Genomic DNA, 22,021 nt, shown 5'->3' on the forward strand with positions numbered 1-22,021 from the left:
ACATACACAGCACCCTTAAACCTCATCAGAAGAGATATGGATTTACGCCGCCTGTCAATGCCATTTCATAACCATTAAAAGCAGGCAGACAAACACAAATAGCATAATATGATGATTCCTGAGATAATAGCCATTATCCCACCAATCATTTCCACTTTCTTTTGAGCTCCTCAGCTGAGCAGTAGCTAAACAAAACACAGATGAAAATGACAAAAATCTCCTTCTGTGCTACTGTTTTAAAAACAAAAATACCACCAAACTATCAAAAAAACTCCACAACCAAGAAAACCACACTATGTGTGTTTCAACTACATGCAAGATAAAAATTTCCTCCAAAGTTCATTATACCAGCTATAATGATTGAAAGAAATACACTTTCACTTAAACAACTGAGAGCCACATGAGGAGGCTATAATTCAGATTGAAATTCAAGCTACAAACCTAAAATTAGACTAAACCAATTCTGAAAAAGAGCAGATAAGTCAACTGAATGTATTTTACTACTACAGATGAGAAATTAAATTTTGGATACTGACAAGTATTTCTATTGTTGAAACAGAACAATTCTACTTAAACTCTCATACTTGCTGGTAAATATTTACATATGTATTTATATATAAAAATTTGTGTTCTAAGTTATGTTGTATTTCTTCCTTATAAAGTGAAATACCACTGTTTCCTGTACAGCATGACCAAAGCATTAAAAATTTCCTGAAAATTAGAACAACCTGTTAAAAAAAAAAAGCATTTTCACAAATTATATTCCCACAATTAAGCATATGTAATCTTTACATGTAGGTTACTAATCTGATGTCATCAGTGCAAATGATAAAGTCTTTAGAAGGCAAACTTTTTTCAAAAAAAAGAACACAGGGTTTTAACAACTACTGCAGGAGATAATAACAGTTGAATTACATCTGTGTTAAAACTTACACAGATCTTTACAAGAGCTATCACAATTAAAAGAGAGTAAGAAATTCCATCCTCTTGAATTATATTCTGCTCTCTAGCCTGACAGCAAAACTGTTAGATGTCAACTTCAAATCAGTAATCAGGCTTTCTTTTTTGATCCCATGAACACATTGGGGATTTCTATCTCAAATTCCTAAAAGTAAAACCAGCAGTCCATACTTGATCATTTCAAATTGGCCAGAAATGTTTTATCTGATGCAAGCATTCATCTTGCAATTGAAGTGGAAAAACAGCATTAAAAAATTACTTGATTACCATGTTCTAATACTATTTGATCTAGCACAGACTGGTAAACTCTTACCTTGTACAGCTTGACTAATACTTACTGATAAAAATCTGCCTCTTTTGCTGCTTCTTCACACCTTTTCAGTGTCTTGGTGTGCTGGTTCTGCAGAGACTGTAGGTCTGACATGGCCTTCATACACTGAATCTTCAGCCTTTCATAATCATGATTTGGTTTTGGACTAGGCCTAGCATAGGAAAAGAATATGGGGTCAAACATTAGGTACTAAAGTGAATGGAAAGCCTGGGAAATTATTAACCAATGAAAAAATGCTATTGCACAGCGGTTGGTATTTAGGTTCTAATATGGGTTAATTTAAATACTGACCAGTTCCTTTAAAATGCAACCACTAATAAAAAGTCACTGACTTGAACTTGTATTAGTTTTATATTGCAATATAACATCTAATAACGGGATGATTCTGTCTAATTATCACTAACATGGTCAAAAATAGTACTGAACCTTCGTGTCCCTCTCTTCTGAGCAGCAACACTACCACAGAATAGAACTTTCATTGATACAAGAATGAGTCCATCACAGCATATTTGGCTTTCCTGGGCCACCACATTCAACTTGCAGTGATAAAGCCCAGACCTGCAGTGAGGGTTATTAGAAATCTCCAACACAATATAATCTCCAACAAGCATTTTTCAGTAAACTGAACAAAATAAAAGCCAAAATCAGTCAAAATAAATTTTTTACTCAAATTTTTTTTGGATGATTGGGAGAGAAATTTTTAAAATAATCTACATGGTCAAGCAATTGACAGCATAGATTATGTCTAGAATGTATGGTACTTGTACATGATGCCTTTTTTGTAGATTAGAATTAAACAGATTTGTATATCGTGCTAGAAAGTAAATTAGCAGGATTATATCTTGTTGCTTTGTAGCACACTTCTTGCTTTATAAGCTTCTTAAAGAGACTCTGAATTGAACTGTTCCTTCTCTGTACAGTCACAGGATTTTTTTGCACCATTGAATTTTCTAGTTTCAAAACAATGCTTCTGACATCTGCCCCTGTATCATCTCCTGAGTCTCTTATAACCCCACAGGCAATGATAAAAAAAACAAGCAAACCATCAAAAGAGGAAACTAATGCCTCTGAAAGAAAATGATTGCTTTCTAATTTAACTCTGCTTGTAACAGATTTGCTCCATTGCTGCACAGATCACTCTTCTTCCCTCAAACCTCAAACTCCCCCAAATGGCTTCTCTGTAAGCACAGCCTGAAATGCAATCAGAATTTTCTTTGCTTCATACAAAAAACAGCAACATGGATTCTGGAATTGAAATGCAGCTGGCAATTGAATCAAAATGAAAATGGTTTTGCACTACTGAAGTGGTGACAGTTGTTAAAAAAATAATAATAAAAAATCAAAAAAAGAAATGCCAGCCACATCTGGTTCACAGATTTTCTGGAGATATGTGTATGATATAAGGTACTTTTGGCAACTCAATTGCATCTGGGCTGCTGAATAGTGAGACCTTCAGTTGTAATTCTTCCTTTTCTCCTTTCTCAAGGGAATTGCTTCTGGGGAAAAACAAAACAGAAACTCTTTCCTGGATCAATAAACTTTACCAACAATTAAAATCCAAAATCATGTGAAGAAACCAAATGTTCAAGTCATGCTTACAGGGATGTCTTTTACAGTATTTTTTAATTCCTTCTTGAGGGGTATCAAAAGCAGTATGTTACTCACACAGTATTACAGAAATCCCTGCAATTAGTGAAGGGTTATTCTTTTAAAATACAGACGTAGTTAGCATAAGTTCAACTTGATTTGAAATGTTTACACCCTTGACAGAATCACTAAAACCCAAGTTATTGATTTAAATTAGACCTTAGGGTGAAATTATTGAAAGCAGATACCACCTGTCCACCACACTCTTAAATGACAGCATTAATTGGAATACAGTTTAACTCTCAGTTGTAACATTAAGCTTACTGAGACCTATTAACAGATGCTCACATAAAACTATTAGGCCAGTCTGAAAGCTATAGTGAAACTTGTTCTACAAGTCTAAAGCCCATCACATATGTTTCATATATTGCTGAAGTAACACTGACGTTATTCTAAAAAAAACCAACCAAACAAACAAAAACCCACAACCAAAACCAACCAACCCCCAAACCAACATTAAAAAACCCAACAAACCACCTATAAGTATATGGAAACCACAAGTTAGCCAACCTACACAATGAGGAAGGACCAACAATGCCACGAATAACATTCTGCATTCCACCTCATATGAAATAAAAGCCACATGGATATCCTAGGCCATATGTTCCACACTGCTGTTCCAAAGCTTTATGTCTCCACAAGAAAAACAGGAATAAGAGAAGAAGGAATATTGATCAGAAGTCAAAAATCAAAACTATTGCAGGACAACAGTCCATTCAACTACATGTAGTGGCTGACTCTTGTTTAAGCAAGACCACCACAGATTTATGCTAAAATGCCTCAAAAAAAAACCCCAAAAATTACAATTTCAATAAAGGAGAAGTATCAGTTACTACTTTGGAAGCACTTGTTCAAACATTAACAAAATTTAAAATGCAAGTGTCAAAGGCCCCACTGTTTTTTCTGATATTTGTATAAGAAATTCAAAAATCCTTCATGCTATAGTGGAATTACCCTGGCTATTAAATAAGGCCACAGTGAGACTGATATTTACATGTATCTGATGCTCACATAAAAGCTAATGCCAACCACAGGTCCAATTTTGTGGGCAATCCTACCTAACACCTTCTAAGGAGTTATCATTTAGTATTGTAACTGCAACAACAATTATAAATTACACATGAAAGAGTCTCTTATGAAAGACAATTTTCAGAGAGTTTATTTATGTTGTGGTTCTCTTCTACTGTTATTATTATGTGAATATTAACAGCAGGTTTAAGTCTATACAGTGCAACTTGAGCATGCTAGATTATTTGGTCAAATCTTCACCTAATCTCCAGCACACAAACAGTCACTGTCAATCCACAAGCACAGCATGAGCAATCCTACTCCTGTCCAGCAGGATGGCACATGCTGATCTGATTCAGCACATCACAATCCACTGCTGTGGCTCCTCTGCCACTGCTCTAGACTTAGTCAACATTTGCTTTGGAAAACAGCTCTCTGTTTTGCAACCTCCTCAGCCAGCACAGTCCAGACTGCAAATGTGCTGTGAGCTATTGTAAAGCATCCAAGGTGATGTGCCAAGGTCTGCCCCTGCACCACCTGTGTTTGGTACAGCCATAGTTACAGCAGCACACACAGCCAGGAAAATAAAGCCAGGGTAGTAAAAGCCACCACCCATATCATCATCTCTCAGCTTTCACACTTCAGTATTAACAGTTTACCAAGTTTGGGCTTTGATTCCTGGAGGGATGAAGATTAGTTTTATAAGAGTAAAGAACTCAAAAAGTAAAACAAATACCAGTAAGATTTCAAAAAACATAAATGTGTATGCAGATGGGAGCAGTAGTTGCTTTTACACTGAAGGAAAAGAATGTCAACTAATAATCTTCATTCATTTCCCACTCTTGAAATATTTGATTGTTTGGAAGCCAGCATTCTCCATCTAATACGTACTGTCCAGGGACTGCCCAAATACAAGGTTTACTTTGATGGGGTGGTCTGGAAGCTGTAAACATTCATGTTTTATACAACATACAAATCCTACACTGAAAGCAAGGGATTGATTTGAGAAAGAGAAAACTAGGGCAGGGTAGAGGACAGCTCATCAGAACTTTATTAATAGCATCCTGGATTATGCAGAAGATTATTGCGAGCTATAAAATCCTCCATGCCTAAGCTCTAGTAACTTCAAAGAAGAAATCCTTCTATTTAACTAACTGGAAGCTGAGTAGAAGATGTTGACATTTGACAATCTTTTTCTTTCCCATCCCCACAATGCTTTAAGATGGCTACAGAGAACATGATGCTCTTAAAGGAGCTCTCAGAACTCAAGGAGGGACGAAGGGGGCATTAAGATGAGAAGCTACAAAGTTTATAAAATCTCCAGATTCTCTCAATGCCAGCTCACTGGTTCAAATCTTAACTGTCTCATAGAGACAAAAAATTTAATTAACCACCTGACCTCATACAGATACAGCTGATTAAGTAACAAACAACAAAAACATTAAAGTTCAGAAAAGGTACACATGAAGGCAACACCTCCCAGAAAATCTGTTCTTTGCTCTTATTTCATATTCAGTGACACACATTTTTTTTCCAAGGCTCTATACATGTAGAGGCAAAAAGTGCTCAGTGTATCCAGACACAGTTAAACATCAGCAGATCTTTAACCCTTCAAAATAAACTAATTCTATTGCCTACCCAATAAAACCCTTATTTATAATTAACTCATACTTGGACTACCATCTTCCTCATAGCATGTCAGCCCCTAAGTTAGAATGAGCTTGACAAGCCTGTTGGCTGTTAAATGACTTTAAAAGCATGTTCAGTGGAGGAGAATTCCTTATTCTCAACATATTTCTGCTATAAGTTCCCCAACATAGGTATACCAGAAAGCTGATCTTCTAAAAATCACTTACTCCACTCAGCAGAAATCCAAACTCCTCTCTTTACAGAAGCATAGGAATAGCTGAGATTTTTTTTCCTCTCCTCATTTCTGTTCTCCAGCCAAGTATTCCGAGCTATTTCCCTTTCTTCTTTCTTGTTTTCAAAACACCAAATACTTCATCCACTGTCTTCTTTCTCTTCCTACAACAAAGCCCATTAAGCCTAAGCAACTTCTTTGCTTGCTTTTCTCAACACAGATGAAACCTTTTCCCCTCAGTCCCACAGAAAAAATGCTGGACAAAGTGGGATAGGCACTCAACCGGAAGCGCTGAAACACAGATGTAGTAGCCACTTCACCAGGATGCAAGCAGGTTATAAGCAATATGTATACATTGCAAGCTCCTTAATGCTTTCCAGGCAAGCAGGTGTCAAGGCACTTGAAAACACTACTAAAGGCTAAGTGAAAATGCTACATTTCCTTTCTGTTTACCTGCAGTCATCGAAGGTTGACCCAGGAGATGAAAGTGCAAGTTGCTTGCGCAGCTCATCCCTCTCTCGAGTCACCTGACGGAGCTGATATAAAATAGTCTCCAGCTTCTCACTCATTTGTCTCGTGTCTATCACAGGTGGCGGAGATGATGCTTTACCAGTCGTACCTGATGAAGAGAGAAATACTTGGCAGTGAGCAAATGCCTCAAAAGAACAATACAACTTCACTAAAGAAGTGAACACTTATGTTAAAAAAACCTATATTTCTGTCTGCAGAATCCTGTTCAAAAATGAAGCAATTCATCTAAGTTTTCACCAATGAGTTGAAAGAAGAATAACTCCAGTCAGATCCCATGCTAGCAGAAAGGCCCTGTGTTGCAAGTTCAGTTTGCATGGGTAGGTTCCTTGCTTACTCAGGAACTTGCAAGCAGCTTAAAAGGCAAGGCAACTTAGCAATAACAATTGTAAAAACCTCAGAAACTGACATACTGACAAAGTCATAGGCAAAAAAAGTTATTTTAAATAAAGAACAATGCTCATGCTGGAAAAAAAAAAAAAAAAACAACCAGTAAAATTCACTCACATCAACTTATTCCAGAGAGAGCAAAGAAACTGCCCCAGCACAGGGGCTCTTTTCCTCTTCCTTTTTCTAGCAACACAGAAATACCATTCTGCCATGGGCTACAGAAAACATTTACTTTTAATGCAGTTCTGTGCTTTCATATGTCACAATTTCTCAGTCTAGTATGTGAAGTTACGGATTTCACTTAACAACAAATCATGAAAACTGGCCTTCATTTTTAACAACACTGGCTAACACAAACACATTACAATCACTGCAACTGGACTACACATCATATTTCCTCTAAGGGGCAGTCATACTTTAAAGTGTTTTGTGGGACTTTTTAATTCTCAGCTTTCCTAATATTAGAGCTGAACAATGATGGCTACTGTCCTCTCAGACAACTGTGAGAGCACAAAGTTGTCTCCTTCCCAAGAGAAGAGAGTCTGGTATACCACTTCCTAACAACTGCTGACAAGTAATTCAACTCTAATCTTAGTTCTGCTCATTTAAAATTAAGTTGTGAATGTAGTTTTGCTCATGTGTCTCTCAGACACATGAGAACAGACTCAAAAGATACAGGTCACAGATGTAAAAGTTAAAGGCTTAAACATATACAGGTGATTCTACCCAAAAGAGAAATTTTAGAAATAGTTTGCAAAATTATACAACTGAAACAAGTTGCTGACATAGCTATTAACTTGTTAGGATGTACCTTTATTAGGCCTTTTTTTAGTTAATTAAGCAACAACACAATAGAAAAACAATGCTCTCCACTCGTTGTCTTTTCAAATAAAGAAAATCAAAATTATTTCACTGGACCAAATGCTAATGAATTACAAGGACTGGCTTTTTATCCCTAAGTCCAGTTCATGAAGGTATTGCAGAAGGTAAAAACCCCCTCCAACTTTCCAGCAAAACTACCTGTGCTTTGAAGTTCACACACCAAAATAACTGCAGTGTCAGGACTATCATATGTACAGCATCTACAATAAGAGGATCCCTGGTTTTATACCTTCCAGCTGCTACTATAATGAGAATTTATGAGCACAGACTGTTCTTTTTAATCTAACTATTGTCTAATAATGTATGCAAACACTCTAATAGCAAACCGATGAAAAAAAAATAGCAGGAAGAACGTGCATTCTGGAAAAAGACTGAATCACTCTCAATTCTCAAGAAGTCTCAATGCAGGCTGCTTTTCTTACTACTTTGTTTCACTCCTGCATCCAGACAAAGCCCCTTCATCCATAAGGTCTAAGGATTTCACACTTCCAAATGGAAGTTATCCTTTCTTTTAGATGAGAAATATTCTACATATTTTTATGGCAAGAAACCAGTAATAATACACGATACAGGGGATATAGAGAATAAAAGGAAGTAGGTTCAAAACGTCAAAACGTGTATTCATTTGAAACAGTTTGGACACATCAATGAAGAAGGAATTTCATAAACTAAAAGGTAAAGGCAGACAAATCAAATTCAGGTACTAAGAAGCTGCATGGTCTTTAACAAATTCAGTGGCGACCGGCACATCATCTCACTTGAGCTGGCACATCAGAGGATGTGTAACATGGAAAAAATCCCCTTCTCATCCTTACAGAGAGGTTCAAAAGCTTATGTCATCCTAGGGCTGTTTGCAAGCAAAACAGATGAACAGGATGCAAGAGGTCAAGAGGAAGGAGGAAATGAATCAGGAAGGCTGCTGTGCTTTACAGGGAGGAAAGGGCACTGGATGAACAATGTCCATCACCAGTATCAGTGCTAACCCAGCAGCAGTCCCATGGACAATGTCTGCTACACAAGACCTAGACAGGCACCCAGCGACTGCCCTGGGGATCTTTAAGCACAATAGAAGCAGACCAGAGATCTACCTCTGCTCCTCAGCCTCCCCTGACAGCTTTAACAGCATCCAAGTGACAATCTTCTTCAGGCAAGAACATTTGTGTACAGTCCCAAAACTGTGCCAAGAAAGAAAAGTCTGCTTTAAATAAAGACAGGCTAATTAGCCTTAGGAAAGAAGCTTTTTTCATTATTGTGAAACCATTTGTCTTAGTAGCAAAAGGGGTTATTTTTCATTAACTTATCAATTTTTATGACTATATCAACAGATACTCTCATCTCTAAGGCAATAATATTTTTGACACATAATATCAGCCACAAGATGTACACCTGTTAAGTGCTTCAAAAACACAGATCAATATAATACAGTTCTTCCCACTCCTATCCTTACGACTCAAAATTTACCTCTGCTTCATTTCCTCACAGGCTTCCATTTTCAACAGTTCTACAAAAGGTCTTATAAAGCTTAAATCAGATTTCTGAATGCTTAAAAAATAAGCACACACATTCAGTAAAATCCTTTTTCACCAGAAAAATTCCAGTCTTGGTTTCTTTTAAAGGAGCTTTTATAGCTGAATGGTAAAATCCTTCTATTGCATCTGACATCTTGATGCAGCAGAAGGAGAGTGACCTGTGCTTCCAGCTTCATATTCTTTTTCCATCAGACTGCATATTTTACACTAAAGTACTTCCTTTTTGTACTTCACCCAGTCACACGGATCTTAAAATGCACAAGCCTGAAGGCTAAATCTCCATTATCCAAATTATGCCACCTTTCAGTAACTCACCTCCTTTCTCAGAGAACCTGGATTTCTGAAAAGGCATTTGCTACATGTCCTGCCAAGTGTAACTCATTCATCTGCTTCGATAAGCCTCGCAACTCATTCCTGACACGAGCTGCACTTGGGGTCTGGGGACTCGACTGCCTGGAGGTCACTCCCTAGCCAGTCTCCAGGTGAGCAGCACTCAGCAAGTCCTGGAGCAGCCAACAGCAGGGATGTGTGGCGTGGAGAGAACGCACTTTACCCACAATGCAGTACAGTCAGTAAGTCCTGAGTGTGCACTGACTTCATCCAAAGTGAGATTGTGCAGGATTTCCATCATGGGTCGTATAAAAGAAAAGCCTTAAAAAGAGGGGCTGGAGCAATCTTCCCTATTATAGCCCAAATGCTGGAATTCACAGAAACTACAAAGATCCATTACTTTAGCACATACTGAATATAATTCTTGATGATTAATCAACAATGACTGGAGAGATATGTCCACACAGAAACTACTGTTTAAGAAGTTAACTGCTTATGTGGGGAAGGGGTAGCATATTTTTGACAAATAACAGAACATTTTAACAGAAACAGGGCTGGAAAACTTATTAACCTGACCAAAATATACCATAATGCCAAATGAATATAATGTTGAGATAAGAAAATGGGTACCAATGCATAAACAGCCAATTGTAAGAAATAACATTACCATATTTTGAGTTATAATAAACTTCTTGGCCTTTGAGAAATAAACTTGTATGGCAGATTCAACTAATTCAGAAGGCAATCTGTCACAAGCTAACAGAATGCCTTAATTTTACAGTTATTTTTCTTAAACTCATAAATTTGTGCTGCTTCCTGCTTGAAAACAAACAGGAGACTACTCATTGTACAGTCAAGCCTTTTCCATTGTTTTCTTTCATAAAAAAGAAAATGAACAGAGATATTCAGAATATTATTTCTTCATGGTCTTGTAAATCATGACAGAAAATGCTAAAAAATACTTGCAAGATGTATTGCAAAGCATGATCAATGGGGTTTCTCCCCAAGCTAGGGAAGGTGTTGAGAGTAAAGACTTATGCCTGATGTAGGAAAATGCATTCTAAAATATTTACTTTCTTTCAATAATTTATGAGCACTTCAAGAGGGTTACATTCTAAATTACATTCCAGTTATCATTTAGATACATTTCTTCAGATGTATCTTTTGAAGTGATCATGGAACAGCAGAGAGCACAGAACAGAACTGCATGGAGGAGAAATAAAACATCAGAAAAAACAAGCAGCAGTACATTGAGGAAAGAAAAATGAAAGGTAGAATAATGAACTGTAGAAACCATTTCATCTGATGGACAGAAAACCTAATAGATTATGAAAGCAGTGACAATCATGTAACATGCAAGGACAAAAGGATGGGTAGCATTTTAGTATATTGTTTTAATTCAGAATATAAAAACCTAAACAAAGACAGTAGCATCTAAAATAAACGTTCAGCTTCAATAAATTTAAGACTATAGAAAGAACTGAACAGTGGTTCTAGAATGGTCAACACAAAAAAAAAATCTACAACCTAATACTGAAAAACAGCAGAGGAGATAGGGGAGCAGCAGGGGAAAGGCAGACACATCAGTTTGAGAATTTGAGAGTTTGAGAAGTCCTTGCAGAATTTTGCTGAGCTGAAATACATCTGAGAGTAAAATCGCTTACCATGACCAAGGCATGTACAGCTGAAGCTTCTGGGTTTGAATTTACAGGAGTTCCCTGGCCCAAACCCCACCTTTGTCAGGCTTAAAACTGCGTACTGAAAATATAACCCACATTGAAGTGTCCACACTGAACCCATTGGTGACAATGGTCACCAGCTGCACACCAAGCAAGGGGATAAGACTCCTGCAGCACTCCATCCTTCACATCTTCTCCTGTAGGAGTTGTGAGCACTGACTCACCACATCAACTTCACAGCTCCAAAAGGAAACCGCTGTCACCAAAAGGATTTCCTAAATGCACAGACTGATAAAGGGTCTCAAGGAGCAGTGAAAGACACCATGCTCCAGAGGTGCTGTCTGGAGTGCAGGAGATTGGTAATCACATACACTATTTCCATTCAAATCATTGCAGACCAAGCAAATCTTCAGAAATTTCTACATGGAGCTGCCAAATGTTAAGAAGATACTGTAACAAGCAAAATACCATGAAGTGGTCAGCTCAATTATTAGTGGTTCTCTCACTACAAAAACCCCACTGGCCGTTCTTCAATACTGCATCGGTATAAATGAGAAAAGTCAATTTTTTATTGTTGCTTTTTTTAAAAACAGTGCATGATGTCCATGGAGTACACTCAAGTACCTTTGAAGAGAAAGAAGTTGAGAGAACCCTGTGCATGACTAATATCAGACTGCAGCTGCCTGAAAATGGACATGAAAGAACACAGCAATAACATACTAAAGCTATTCAGAATGCTTATTACTTCAAGGAGATGTTTGTCAACAAGCACACTGAAAATCACCTGGACATTAAGGATCAATCCTAGAGACAGTTAAATGATTTGCAAACAGTAAAACCAGAGACTGAAGTTTATTTCAAGTGTGTGGAAGTACTTATTTCCAAGTTGAAAGTCTTGTTTCCAGCAAACTAAATGGGTAGTTTACCACACAGGAAATAAATCTAGACGAAGTGTTTTAATTCAATTATTGAGACCAAATTTTACAGAAAAACGACTTCTGAACAGAAAGAGTGATGGGTGAGGAGACAGAACATCAAAGGCAATTACTGCTGTACACAACAGGAGAATGATGTGTTGTCCTGGTAGTGCTCCTAGTACCTCTCCTTACTCATTCATGACCTTTCAGCAAGTATAATATTGTCACTTTTTCTTTGGTGTTAACTGTTGAGGTGTCTTTAGCAAATATAAACTTCGTGTCAGTAAAAAAAAGGCAAGAAATACAATGAGAGACTACTATAGGCTGCCAGGGAAAATAAATAACTCTTTCAGACAAGGATAGAGTGTTTATTTTAGACTAAAAGAGCATCATAAGCCACACCTGCAACTGAATAGTTCCTGTGAATAGTGAAAACAATGACTTTGTTACATCCAGCTGTACAAAGTATGAAGCAATAAACTGAAATCACAACAACATGAAAGGACATTTGTCAAAATGGCCAACATGAAAATGAGGAGTGAAAGAGTAACATTGTTGGGAAGGAATCTGATGGGAGGGTAGGAATGTTTGCTTTGGAGTAAGAATTAAGGCTCAGATTAAGCAACTTGAAATGCAATTAGTGAAAAACTATCTGTAAATAGTCTGTCAGGCTGATAAGCTAAACAAGTGTTAAGCAAGGAAATACTGTCAGCTGAAGTCAAACTTGGACAACCTGATGGAGAGAGATGTATGACCACCTGATGGCTGCAAGGAAAGGCATAAAACTGTAGAGCCAGTGGTGGTGCTCATTACAGATTGCTGTCCATGGCATGGGGCTTCAAAGTAGATGATCTTTAACGTCCCTCCCAACCCAAACCATTCAACCATTCTATGTGAGCTCCCACAGCAAAATATAGCACAGTGATATGAACAGACAAGAGTAAGAAAAAACACTTTTGATGAAAAAGATGATGAGATACCATTTGCAAAGAACTGAACAGCTGGAAAAGTAATAGTCTGTTAAAATAGAAAGGTGCTAATATGCAATGTGGAATGAAGGGGCTACAAGATTGACAGCTGTAATCAAAACAACACAAAGAGGTCTGGCTGTGGAAAGGAGAAATTTATACATGTGAAAAGATGGAAGGTCTTTTCCATTCCAAAATTCATCTAATTAGGAACTCAGTATACTTGAAAAGAAAGGAAGAGTATGCAATGTCTTTTTGTTAAAAACTCATTATAAAAACTATTATGGAGGATCTTCTCAGAGCCACAGTGTCGCCTGCATGCAAGCTGCTGTGTTCCATTAAAAACTATTTCCTAAAACCAAACCAGAACAAAACCCAAACATCTCTCTACATTGATGATGGGAAGAAAAAGCATTTTTAAAGCAGTAAAGAAAAACTCTGAAGCTTCATTATGGTACTAGGATAGGTAAAAAATGGCTTGATTCTAGAAACCATAATCTTGTCATGGCATAAATGTCAAATTATTAAGTGCACTATACAAACTGACACTTTTTAAAATCTTTTAAAAAGGGTTCTTGATTCTGTGTTCTATTCCTCTCTGTTTTCATGACTGGTCAAGTGGAGACTTGCCAGGACTGCCACATATAGTTGTGTTACTGGTTTCTATCCAATTCCTAAGTGACGCTGTTGTTCCGTGCATGGCAGGACAGGCTCTGAATCTCCATAAACAATTGTTCTGATATCAGAGACACAGGACTATAGTTCTGTTCAGAGAGTTTGCTGGTCACAGGGAGTGGGCAGATGAAGGATGCTTTTATTCACACACAAAAATCTTTGTCACTGGCCAAGAGCAAAGAGAAGGGAAATACAGAGAAAGACGATGACAATTTTATGAGGATTTGTTCCTTTGAGAGGACAAAGCTGGGGCTGACAGACAGTGGTGGTATTACACCATTACAGCAGTTTATATTGTACCTCTTTTGGAAATAAACTGTGAATATTTGCCCTCCGTACCACGAAAACCACCTGTTTTACATGCACGGCATGAATTTTCTTAATACATCAGAAAGAAATGAAGGAAAGGAAAAGAGGAAAAAAATATTGCCAGCTAAATTGATTTTGAACAATGAAGAAAATATACAAGAAAAGCCTGCTGTCACTCTGCATTTTTTTTACACACAGATACAAATGAATAGGAAGTCAGAGTTTCTTCTCCAAGGCTGCTAACCTGCTGTTATACAGCATGGGGGGAAACTGGTTTCCACTCAACTGCTTATGCTATCACATGCACATGAGGATGGAAATTCATTCTTCTTGCATCCCTCATGCTCTGCAAGCTCCATAGAGGCAGGGAAAGAGAAAAAAATCCTGGATGACAACACAGTACTCAGAATAGACTAGCCCTAAGCTCATCTCTGAGTCACATTATGCAAATTGTATCACTCCTTGCTCTACTTTTATAGTGACATTACTGAAGATTGAGAGAACCCCAGAGAACCCCATTTGTTCCCCATCCAGAAGCTGCTGGATAAGTGTTCATTCTTCTATGCTGCTGCTCTCCATGCCTGCTGCACTCTTGGCTTTCAATGAGAGAATCAGAACTGCAAATACACCCAAGACTTGGGTACACCATGGGTTTATATAGTGATCAAATGATGTTATCTTTCTTTCATCCTTTCAAAATACTTAACACTATGCTTTATTTATTGGACTGAGACTGAGCCCATGTTCTCAGAACTATCTTCTAACAATAATCTTAGCTCTATTTAAGATAAGTTCTTAGAGTCTTTTTCTGGAAAATAAGCCCATTGTTATATACCATAGCTTCATAAATTAACTCGAACCCAGGATAGCTGTAAAATGTATAGCAGCATCTCCATTTCACAATTTCCTGACTTACTTGGAAGTATTTCAGAAAATGATCATTTAATTAAAAATGCTGGCAGCAGAACCATCTTTAACAATACCTAGAGTAATTAAGATTTGGGAAGAAAAGATGAAGCACATGGAAATACGAGTCTCTAGTTGCATTTATGAACTATGGAGTCTAAACACTACATATGTAAGATGGTATTATCTCTCCTAATTAGACGACGCTAAACTTAATTATCTGAAGATTTATCTGGGTGTACTTAGTGGCCCCAAAACCTTTTGCATTTCCCCTGAAAAGTCAAATGTGGCAATCTGTTTCTGAGCTACTCAACAAACAGAATCAAGGTATTAATTTTAAATTATCTTTCCTGTGAGGAAGGTCTATGTGAGCAGGGAACTAAAAACAGTCCTTTATATACATGTGTGTGCACATAAAACTACCAATGTCAAACTGAACATATTCAAAAGCTTGTACTGTCTCCAAACCATGACATATTTACCTTTTCTCACTGATGCATTCATTTCATAGGTTAAATTTACTATTTCTACAGCACAGAATTACCCTTGTGAAAATTATTTTGGTGAGATGGGACAGAGTGAGGGGAAGATGCATGTGAAATTCCTCAACTGTTACAGCACCTCAGTATTTGTTAGGATTCCATTCAAACTAGTCATATGAAGCCTGAGGGGAGCTGGCATGCAGGCAGATTTAGTTATGATGGTTCGTCAGTCAATAAATCCGTCACTATTAAAATAATCTTTGAAGTGATTTGCAAAGATGTCTATTAGTATATGTCAGTTATTAAGCATTTTTCTATTGATATTGGATCACAAAAAATACTGTCTCTTGTAGAACAAGACGTGAGGGTGAGAAAACAGTTGGAGCAAATATCACTCATTCATAACAAGTCTATAATCACACCATAAAATAAACATGCCAGTTTCAAACAAAGAATTCTCCTGGCTGTTAATCTCTTAAATATTAAATACCAAGCACTCATTAATAATTTGAGTAAAACAAAATTATGGACAATAGTAGATCACAATTTTTGTTTAATAGCAGGGCACTTAATTTTCAGGTCACAAAACAACTTCGATCACTGCAAACTCCAAAGACATAAATTAATTCTGAGGACAGCCTCTTACGTCAAGTGCACAGATCCAAACTCAGTATGAACTTCAGGATCTTAAAATATGAACATACATTGTAGGAAGTAACATAAAAAAAATTAATCAAAATTAAGATTTAAAAATGCCCCTCGTTTTTAAAATTAAGAACATGGAACTAGACAGTACCACCTGCATTTCTCCTATCTCAGCCATCACTTCATCCAATTATCCCACAAACTTAATGGATTTCATTTTAGAATAACTACCTTCTTTGGAAAGTGCCTTTCTGTTTGTCCTAAAAATTTAGGAACTTTTTTCTTTCTATTTCCAGTCCCCAGTTTACTTGCAGCAAATTCAATCTACCCTTCCTTCAAGCAGTAGCATACAAGTGTGGTCTTGATTAAAATCAAACTAACATGTCACAGCTTCCAGTATTTTCAGTAAATACTTCATTCAGGCCTGAAATCTTGTTCCTGCTTGCTGGAGTTAAAAGTTCAACTCAATGACTGCAACAGATATCTTTTTAAGGATGTGGACAGACAACTGACTGGCCTGGTGCTGTCAGGGAAGTCTACAGATGCCTGACACAACATTGGAACTTTAAATATGCAAGAGCCTGCATTCCCTATCCAGGGCAAATGACTTCTACACGGATTTCACTATAGAAGGTATTTGTAAAAGTAAAGATGAGGAAAACTGATAGTTAATAGAGCAGCTCCAAGAGCATCTTGTGGACAAAACACCTCTAATAATGTTTCTTATACCTCCAATCTTTTCCTGAGTATTTTGTCTTTCCCAATGATTGTAAAAACAGAGAAAATGAAGCAATTAATTGAACACAGGGGAAAAAATGCTAAAGCTTGCAGCCACTGTCAAAGGTTTAGAAGGCTATGGCCTTGGCTAACGTTATTTATAACCTCTGTGATGCTTTTGACTCTGACCACAATTTTCACATCTACATAAATACATACATACACACATATATACACATGCTTAAATATATTCTCATATGCCCAGACTTGTGTAAACACAATGTTGCCATTTTTACATCATTTTACTAAGTAACACAAAGCATCGTAACATCATTTAATATATCCAAATGTAACAGATTTTACATGCAGCAACTTCAGCCCAGCCATGAAAAGGCTTAGCTTGCACTGCACAAAAGTGCACTTGTTCCTGATGAAGATGGATGGTTACATCTTACAGTTCAACTTCTTTGATTATACGACCAGGATCTCTCTACCCCTCCCAGAGGCAACCTTAAAAAGTTGTTCTCCCAGTTCCCAAAAGACACACTCATCAAGTTCTTATACTAATACTTTACTCACCAACGCTGCTCAGGGAACTGCTGCTTTCAGAGTCAGAAGGCATTATGGACAGCACACTGTAAGTAGACCCTAGAATCAGGAAAATAAAAACAGTATTACTTTTTCTCCCCCTTTTCCTCTCTCCAAACAAAGCTATGATTCATTTCCTTGATATTGTAGATGTCAAATAAATTAACTAAAATTACTAAAATTATTCAAATTACTAAATTAGAGAGAACACGCATCACTGAAACATAAAAATCTAACAGGCAAAGTATAATTTGCAAATGAACACTTCACTGTGCACATTTTGTGGTAGAAAACCATTTTGGATAGCACGGTTAAAGTGAGTTCAGCAAAATATTAAATATATCAGTTTTTTTCAGACAGCCTGAAAAGAGAGTTTCAAGTCTATTATGGAAGATTAGGGGTGATACATGTGACAACTAGTGGCAATCTATTTTGGTTTCTCATGTCTTTACATGTACCAACTCCTAATTCATTGTGTAACTAATTTGTATTCTTCTTCTCAAACTTCATTCAGACTTTAAAAATTTCATTCAATTTGTAAATAAAATTTGCTTACATCCATTTGCAACTTTCAGTATCTGATATTAAAAGCAAGGACCCACAAAGCAGTGAGTCTTCTCATGTATTAATAGAGCAATAGACAGTGAAGCCTTTCATTTTAGAAATGAAGTATGCTAGATTTTTTAGAAGTATGCTAGATTTTATTTACCAGAAGAACTAGAAGGACAGGTCCTACTTCAAAACATTAACTAAACAGCTCCACCATCCCTCACAGACAGGATAAACACACCATAGTAAAGACAGGCAATGATTAGGTACAAAAGCCATAAGAAATCTAGGCTATTTTCAGCACTCGCCAGGATGCAAGAGCTGTGCTCACAACAACCAAGCCCTAAGACCATTTCAATACTTTCAGGAGCTTGCTTTCCTGGAGTCCCTCCTTCTTCTATTCCAATATTTCTTTCTTCTAGTTTCTTTGAAATTAAGAAATAAAAGCTGAGAAGCAGCAGGAGTAACTGCATGGAATAGACTGAAGGAAGGACAGGCTAGAAAATAAGAAATTTGGTTTTGTTCATCTCCTCTGCTTCTTACTAGAGAAAAGCATGACATCTGTAACTACTATGGTGTTAGATGAATGAAAGGCAAGATGTGATAAAATAATTCTACTAACACAAGTAAGAACAGAAAAATCAATTTAAAAAAGAAAAAAATTGAAAAGAAGCAAGAAGAATTGCATCTTGAAGTATACTGTTTAATCTGACAAATGTCTGTAAAAAATTATTTTAAATATATTGGTTACAAATAATTCTATTCAATTGTAGAGGATGTAATTTTTTGTTTTGTTCAAATTTTTAAACAAAATAGAACAAGTACATCACTGACACACTGGCTTCAGAAAAAATCTGCTGCACATTTTTGCTTCTATTTCAGACACTTTCAAATAATAATAATTTAAGCTGTATTCCTATTTAATTAAAGCTTATTAAAAGCTAAATAATTTCCACATTCGTTATACTTAACCTCCTTGCATATTCTAAACTCATATGACTTGCAGTATTTCTTGCAGCCTGGACCTAGACTGATCAGACTCACAAGTTGAAAAAAACAGATCAATATATTAAACAGAGTAGGACATCTTTATGACAGACAACATGTACTGAGATTGTATCAAAACTGCGTGGGACTCAGGCACAACAAAATCTTATGCCAGGAAGTGACACTTAATTATGCTCAGCAATTGAAGGCAAAATTGCCCAGTTCCTCTAAAAGATTGCATAGGAGTTCCATACCTAAAGAAATTTGTAGTGATTGTTAGCTGCTTTTGCTTTTAAGAGTGAAGAAATAAAAGACTCAAAAATCTCATCATCTTAACTGATCTTAGTTTTATTTATCTTCAAAACACTGATCCTCTCTGTCTTCTTGTCCTGCATTACAAGCGAGAGACAGGACTTAAGATGAGTTAAATTCTGCTCTCTGGGATGGACAGAAAGGTTTTGTGAAGCTGACTTCATCAATGGAGAAATATGACTCCCCAAAGCAATGTTCTTTAAACATTAGCTCATATTTGTAGACGCAAGATCCGGTATGCATGGCATGCTATCAAGAAAACCTAGGATTGTGAAGAGGGGAGGAATCATCTGACCCATTCATAATTCCTCACTTACAACAACAATCTAGTAATATTGTCTGGTTTGGTTTTGTTTTTAAATTACACAGGGTACAAGTTCATTATCTGTAAGAAGTGCCACCTTTGTCATCAGAAGCAGTATTAGTAAGCATCAGAAACATAACCTGAGGTCTCTACACAGCTGTCACAATATTAAAATTCATCTTAAGGTGCTGTACTGACACACATCCTTGTATTAAATCCAGGCTAAAGTGGCATTGTGCTTGGCATATTTTGCTTGATCAAACTAGCAATACATCATTTGTACCAGCAAATGCTTCAAGAAATATTTCCCCACTCATTAGGATGCCTCCTCACAGAAATGAAAACACTCAAGAACATCCCAACAGCAATTTAGATAGTTAAAAAAAAAAAAAAAAAAGAAAGAAAAAGACACAGGTTAACTTCTACAATCAAAGGCACTAGAACACCCTGTTTATTTGTAAGCTGCACAACCACGGTATTCTAATAAATTTGTTAAAAACTCACCCTCCCCTCAAAAGAATTATCTATTTCATTTCCTATTCTTAATGTTTTCTGACTGTCCATCTTGTCCAATTGCACCAAGAAAGACCTGAACACTAAATCCAATAAGAAGCCATAAATACATTCTAAGATAAAGGTTGAACGTGCTTCACACCTAGTTCACATGCCTTTCACCACACTTTTCCAAATAGTTCACTTGAATATTTTTCTGCCAGTATTCAGTTTGCATACTGAAATCCCCTAGTGGTAAAACTTGCTACATTCAATTTCAATTCATTGATTTATAATAATTGCTGACATGTTCCTAAAGTTCAAAATCACACCTTGCAATGACAGGATTCTGAGAAACACAGTAGAACCTATACCTACTTAAAAATAGAAATAAGAAAAAACCCTAAACCCAACAACTACATCAACAAGAAAACCCCAAAAAGCACAAGCAAACCAAAAAGCAAACGTATCTTCTACAGATACACATTCATACGGCAAGGGAAAATACATAACCATCCTGTCTTGACATGGCAGACTTGCTTTCTCTTTTACTTATCCAAGACATAAGCTCTGGATCAGTTCTTGGCTGAGCACAGGGATTTAGAAACTGCTACAGTATATACTTGAGAACCTTAAGAATCTCATTTCCTTCTATTTTCAACAACTAGAGCAAGTCAAATTTCTTTAAGTTATTACTGTCTTATTAATCAGATTACAGGAAGGCCACTTAAGAACTTGCAAATTCGGGAAAGGAACTTGTTGCTTAAGTGTGGAAGCCACCTCCAGGGACAACAAAGAACTGTGTTCCAGTTTGCCTTCATTTTTCACACAATAGCCACACAGAAAGAGTGATATGTACTTTTCTTGCTGAGAAAGACAATGATGGAGGAAGGAGGAAAAAAAACAGAATGAAAAAAAACCAGAGAAGACTTACACATCCTGAGAAGACAGCAACCATCTAAACCAGCAATATCCTCATCAGCTGTATCAAATCAAGACTGGTGGAATTAAACTAGTATACAAAATGAAAACAGAACATTTCTCTCTTCTATCTTTCTAGCTACTGAATTGTGAAACACCACATAACACTGGACATCACCTGTTCTTAAAGGAGAAACTAAAAAAAGCTAAGTCAGCTCATCTTCAAATAACGTCTCCAAAACAAGCTTGCACTTGGCACCTTCTCTAAGAAAGTAGTACAAAGGATCAAGTATGATATCTTCTGGGATATTACTGAATGACTTGTGAGAAAAAATAGTGTTCAGATTAAGAGAAATAAACTGTCAACTGCCAGTACTACAAAGAAACTTCTAATCCTCCTCCATACAAATACACAGGCTCTGCTCATAGCTCTAAAGCATAGTGTATCCAAGGGGACTGGAGTGGCCAAAGAAGGGACAGGGATTCACACTTGCAAGATTCATTGCATATAGGCTTTCAATCCTCTAATTATTCCCCCCTGCCCTTATCTACAATTTGACTCAAAGAAGGCTATTTCATCTTCCAAGATTCATTACATGAACTAAACTGTGTCGCAATAGTTCCTCTCTCAGATAAACACCCTCAGCATAGGGCCACAGAGACAAGTATACTGAACCTGCTTGTGTGTGTGAAGAACAAGGGGGTTTATTCAAGGAGCAGGAGGTGTTTTATTCCACAAGATGGGGAGTGCTCAGATCTTGGCTGCACAGCTCTTGGTTGGTCATCCATCCATCTTTAGGGACAGCATATAGATCTGCAGTATGGTTGGCTCCTAAATTAGGCACGATTTCTAACTAGGAACACTGAACTTATTGTGGGACCAAGACTGAAAGAAGCTTTACCTGTACAATTTTCTTTTGCTACTTTTCTGTGTTTAAGGATAATGTTAAAAACCCCTCCATGCTCTTCAGCTGCAAATTTCTATTGTTAATTGAATTCTGCTCCTCCTCCCACCTCCCTTTGCAGCAAAGTGACTGCCAGCTGATTCAACTTATTGTCAGCAAATGATTTTTCTGACGGAAATCCAATGCACTGGATGAGAGG

General features: G+C 36.9%; 1 protein-coding gene across 2 annotated transcripts in view; it reads right to left on the reverse strand.

Annotated features, from left to right (window-relative positions):
* The window catches only part of DLG5 (discs large MAGUK scaffold protein 5), a 95,161-nt gene that overhangs the window by 41,813 nt on the left and 31,327 nt on the right, over positions 1-22,021 (reverse strand). For both annotated transcript variants that reach the window (XM_053983963.1, XM_053983962.1), the window contains exons 2-4: positions 17,344-17,412; positions 6,261-6,426; positions 1,299-1,442 (exon numbers count right to left, since the gene is read on the reverse strand). In XM_053983963.1, coding sequence (XP_053839938.1) covers positions 1,299-1,442; positions 6,261-6,426; positions 17,344-17,412 — 379 coding nt within the window. The remainder of the gene's footprint in view (positions 1-1,298; positions 1,443-6,260; positions 6,427-17,343; positions 17,413-22,021) is intronic.

Source organism: Vidua macroura, chromosome 8 (genome assembly GCF_024509145.1).
Source record: "Vidua macroura isolate BioBank_ID:100142 chromosome 8, ASM2450914v1, whole genome shotgun sequence".
In the NCBI taxonomy this organism is placed as follows: Eukaryota; Metazoa; Chordata; class Aves; order Passeriformes; family Viduidae; genus Vidua; species Vidua macroura.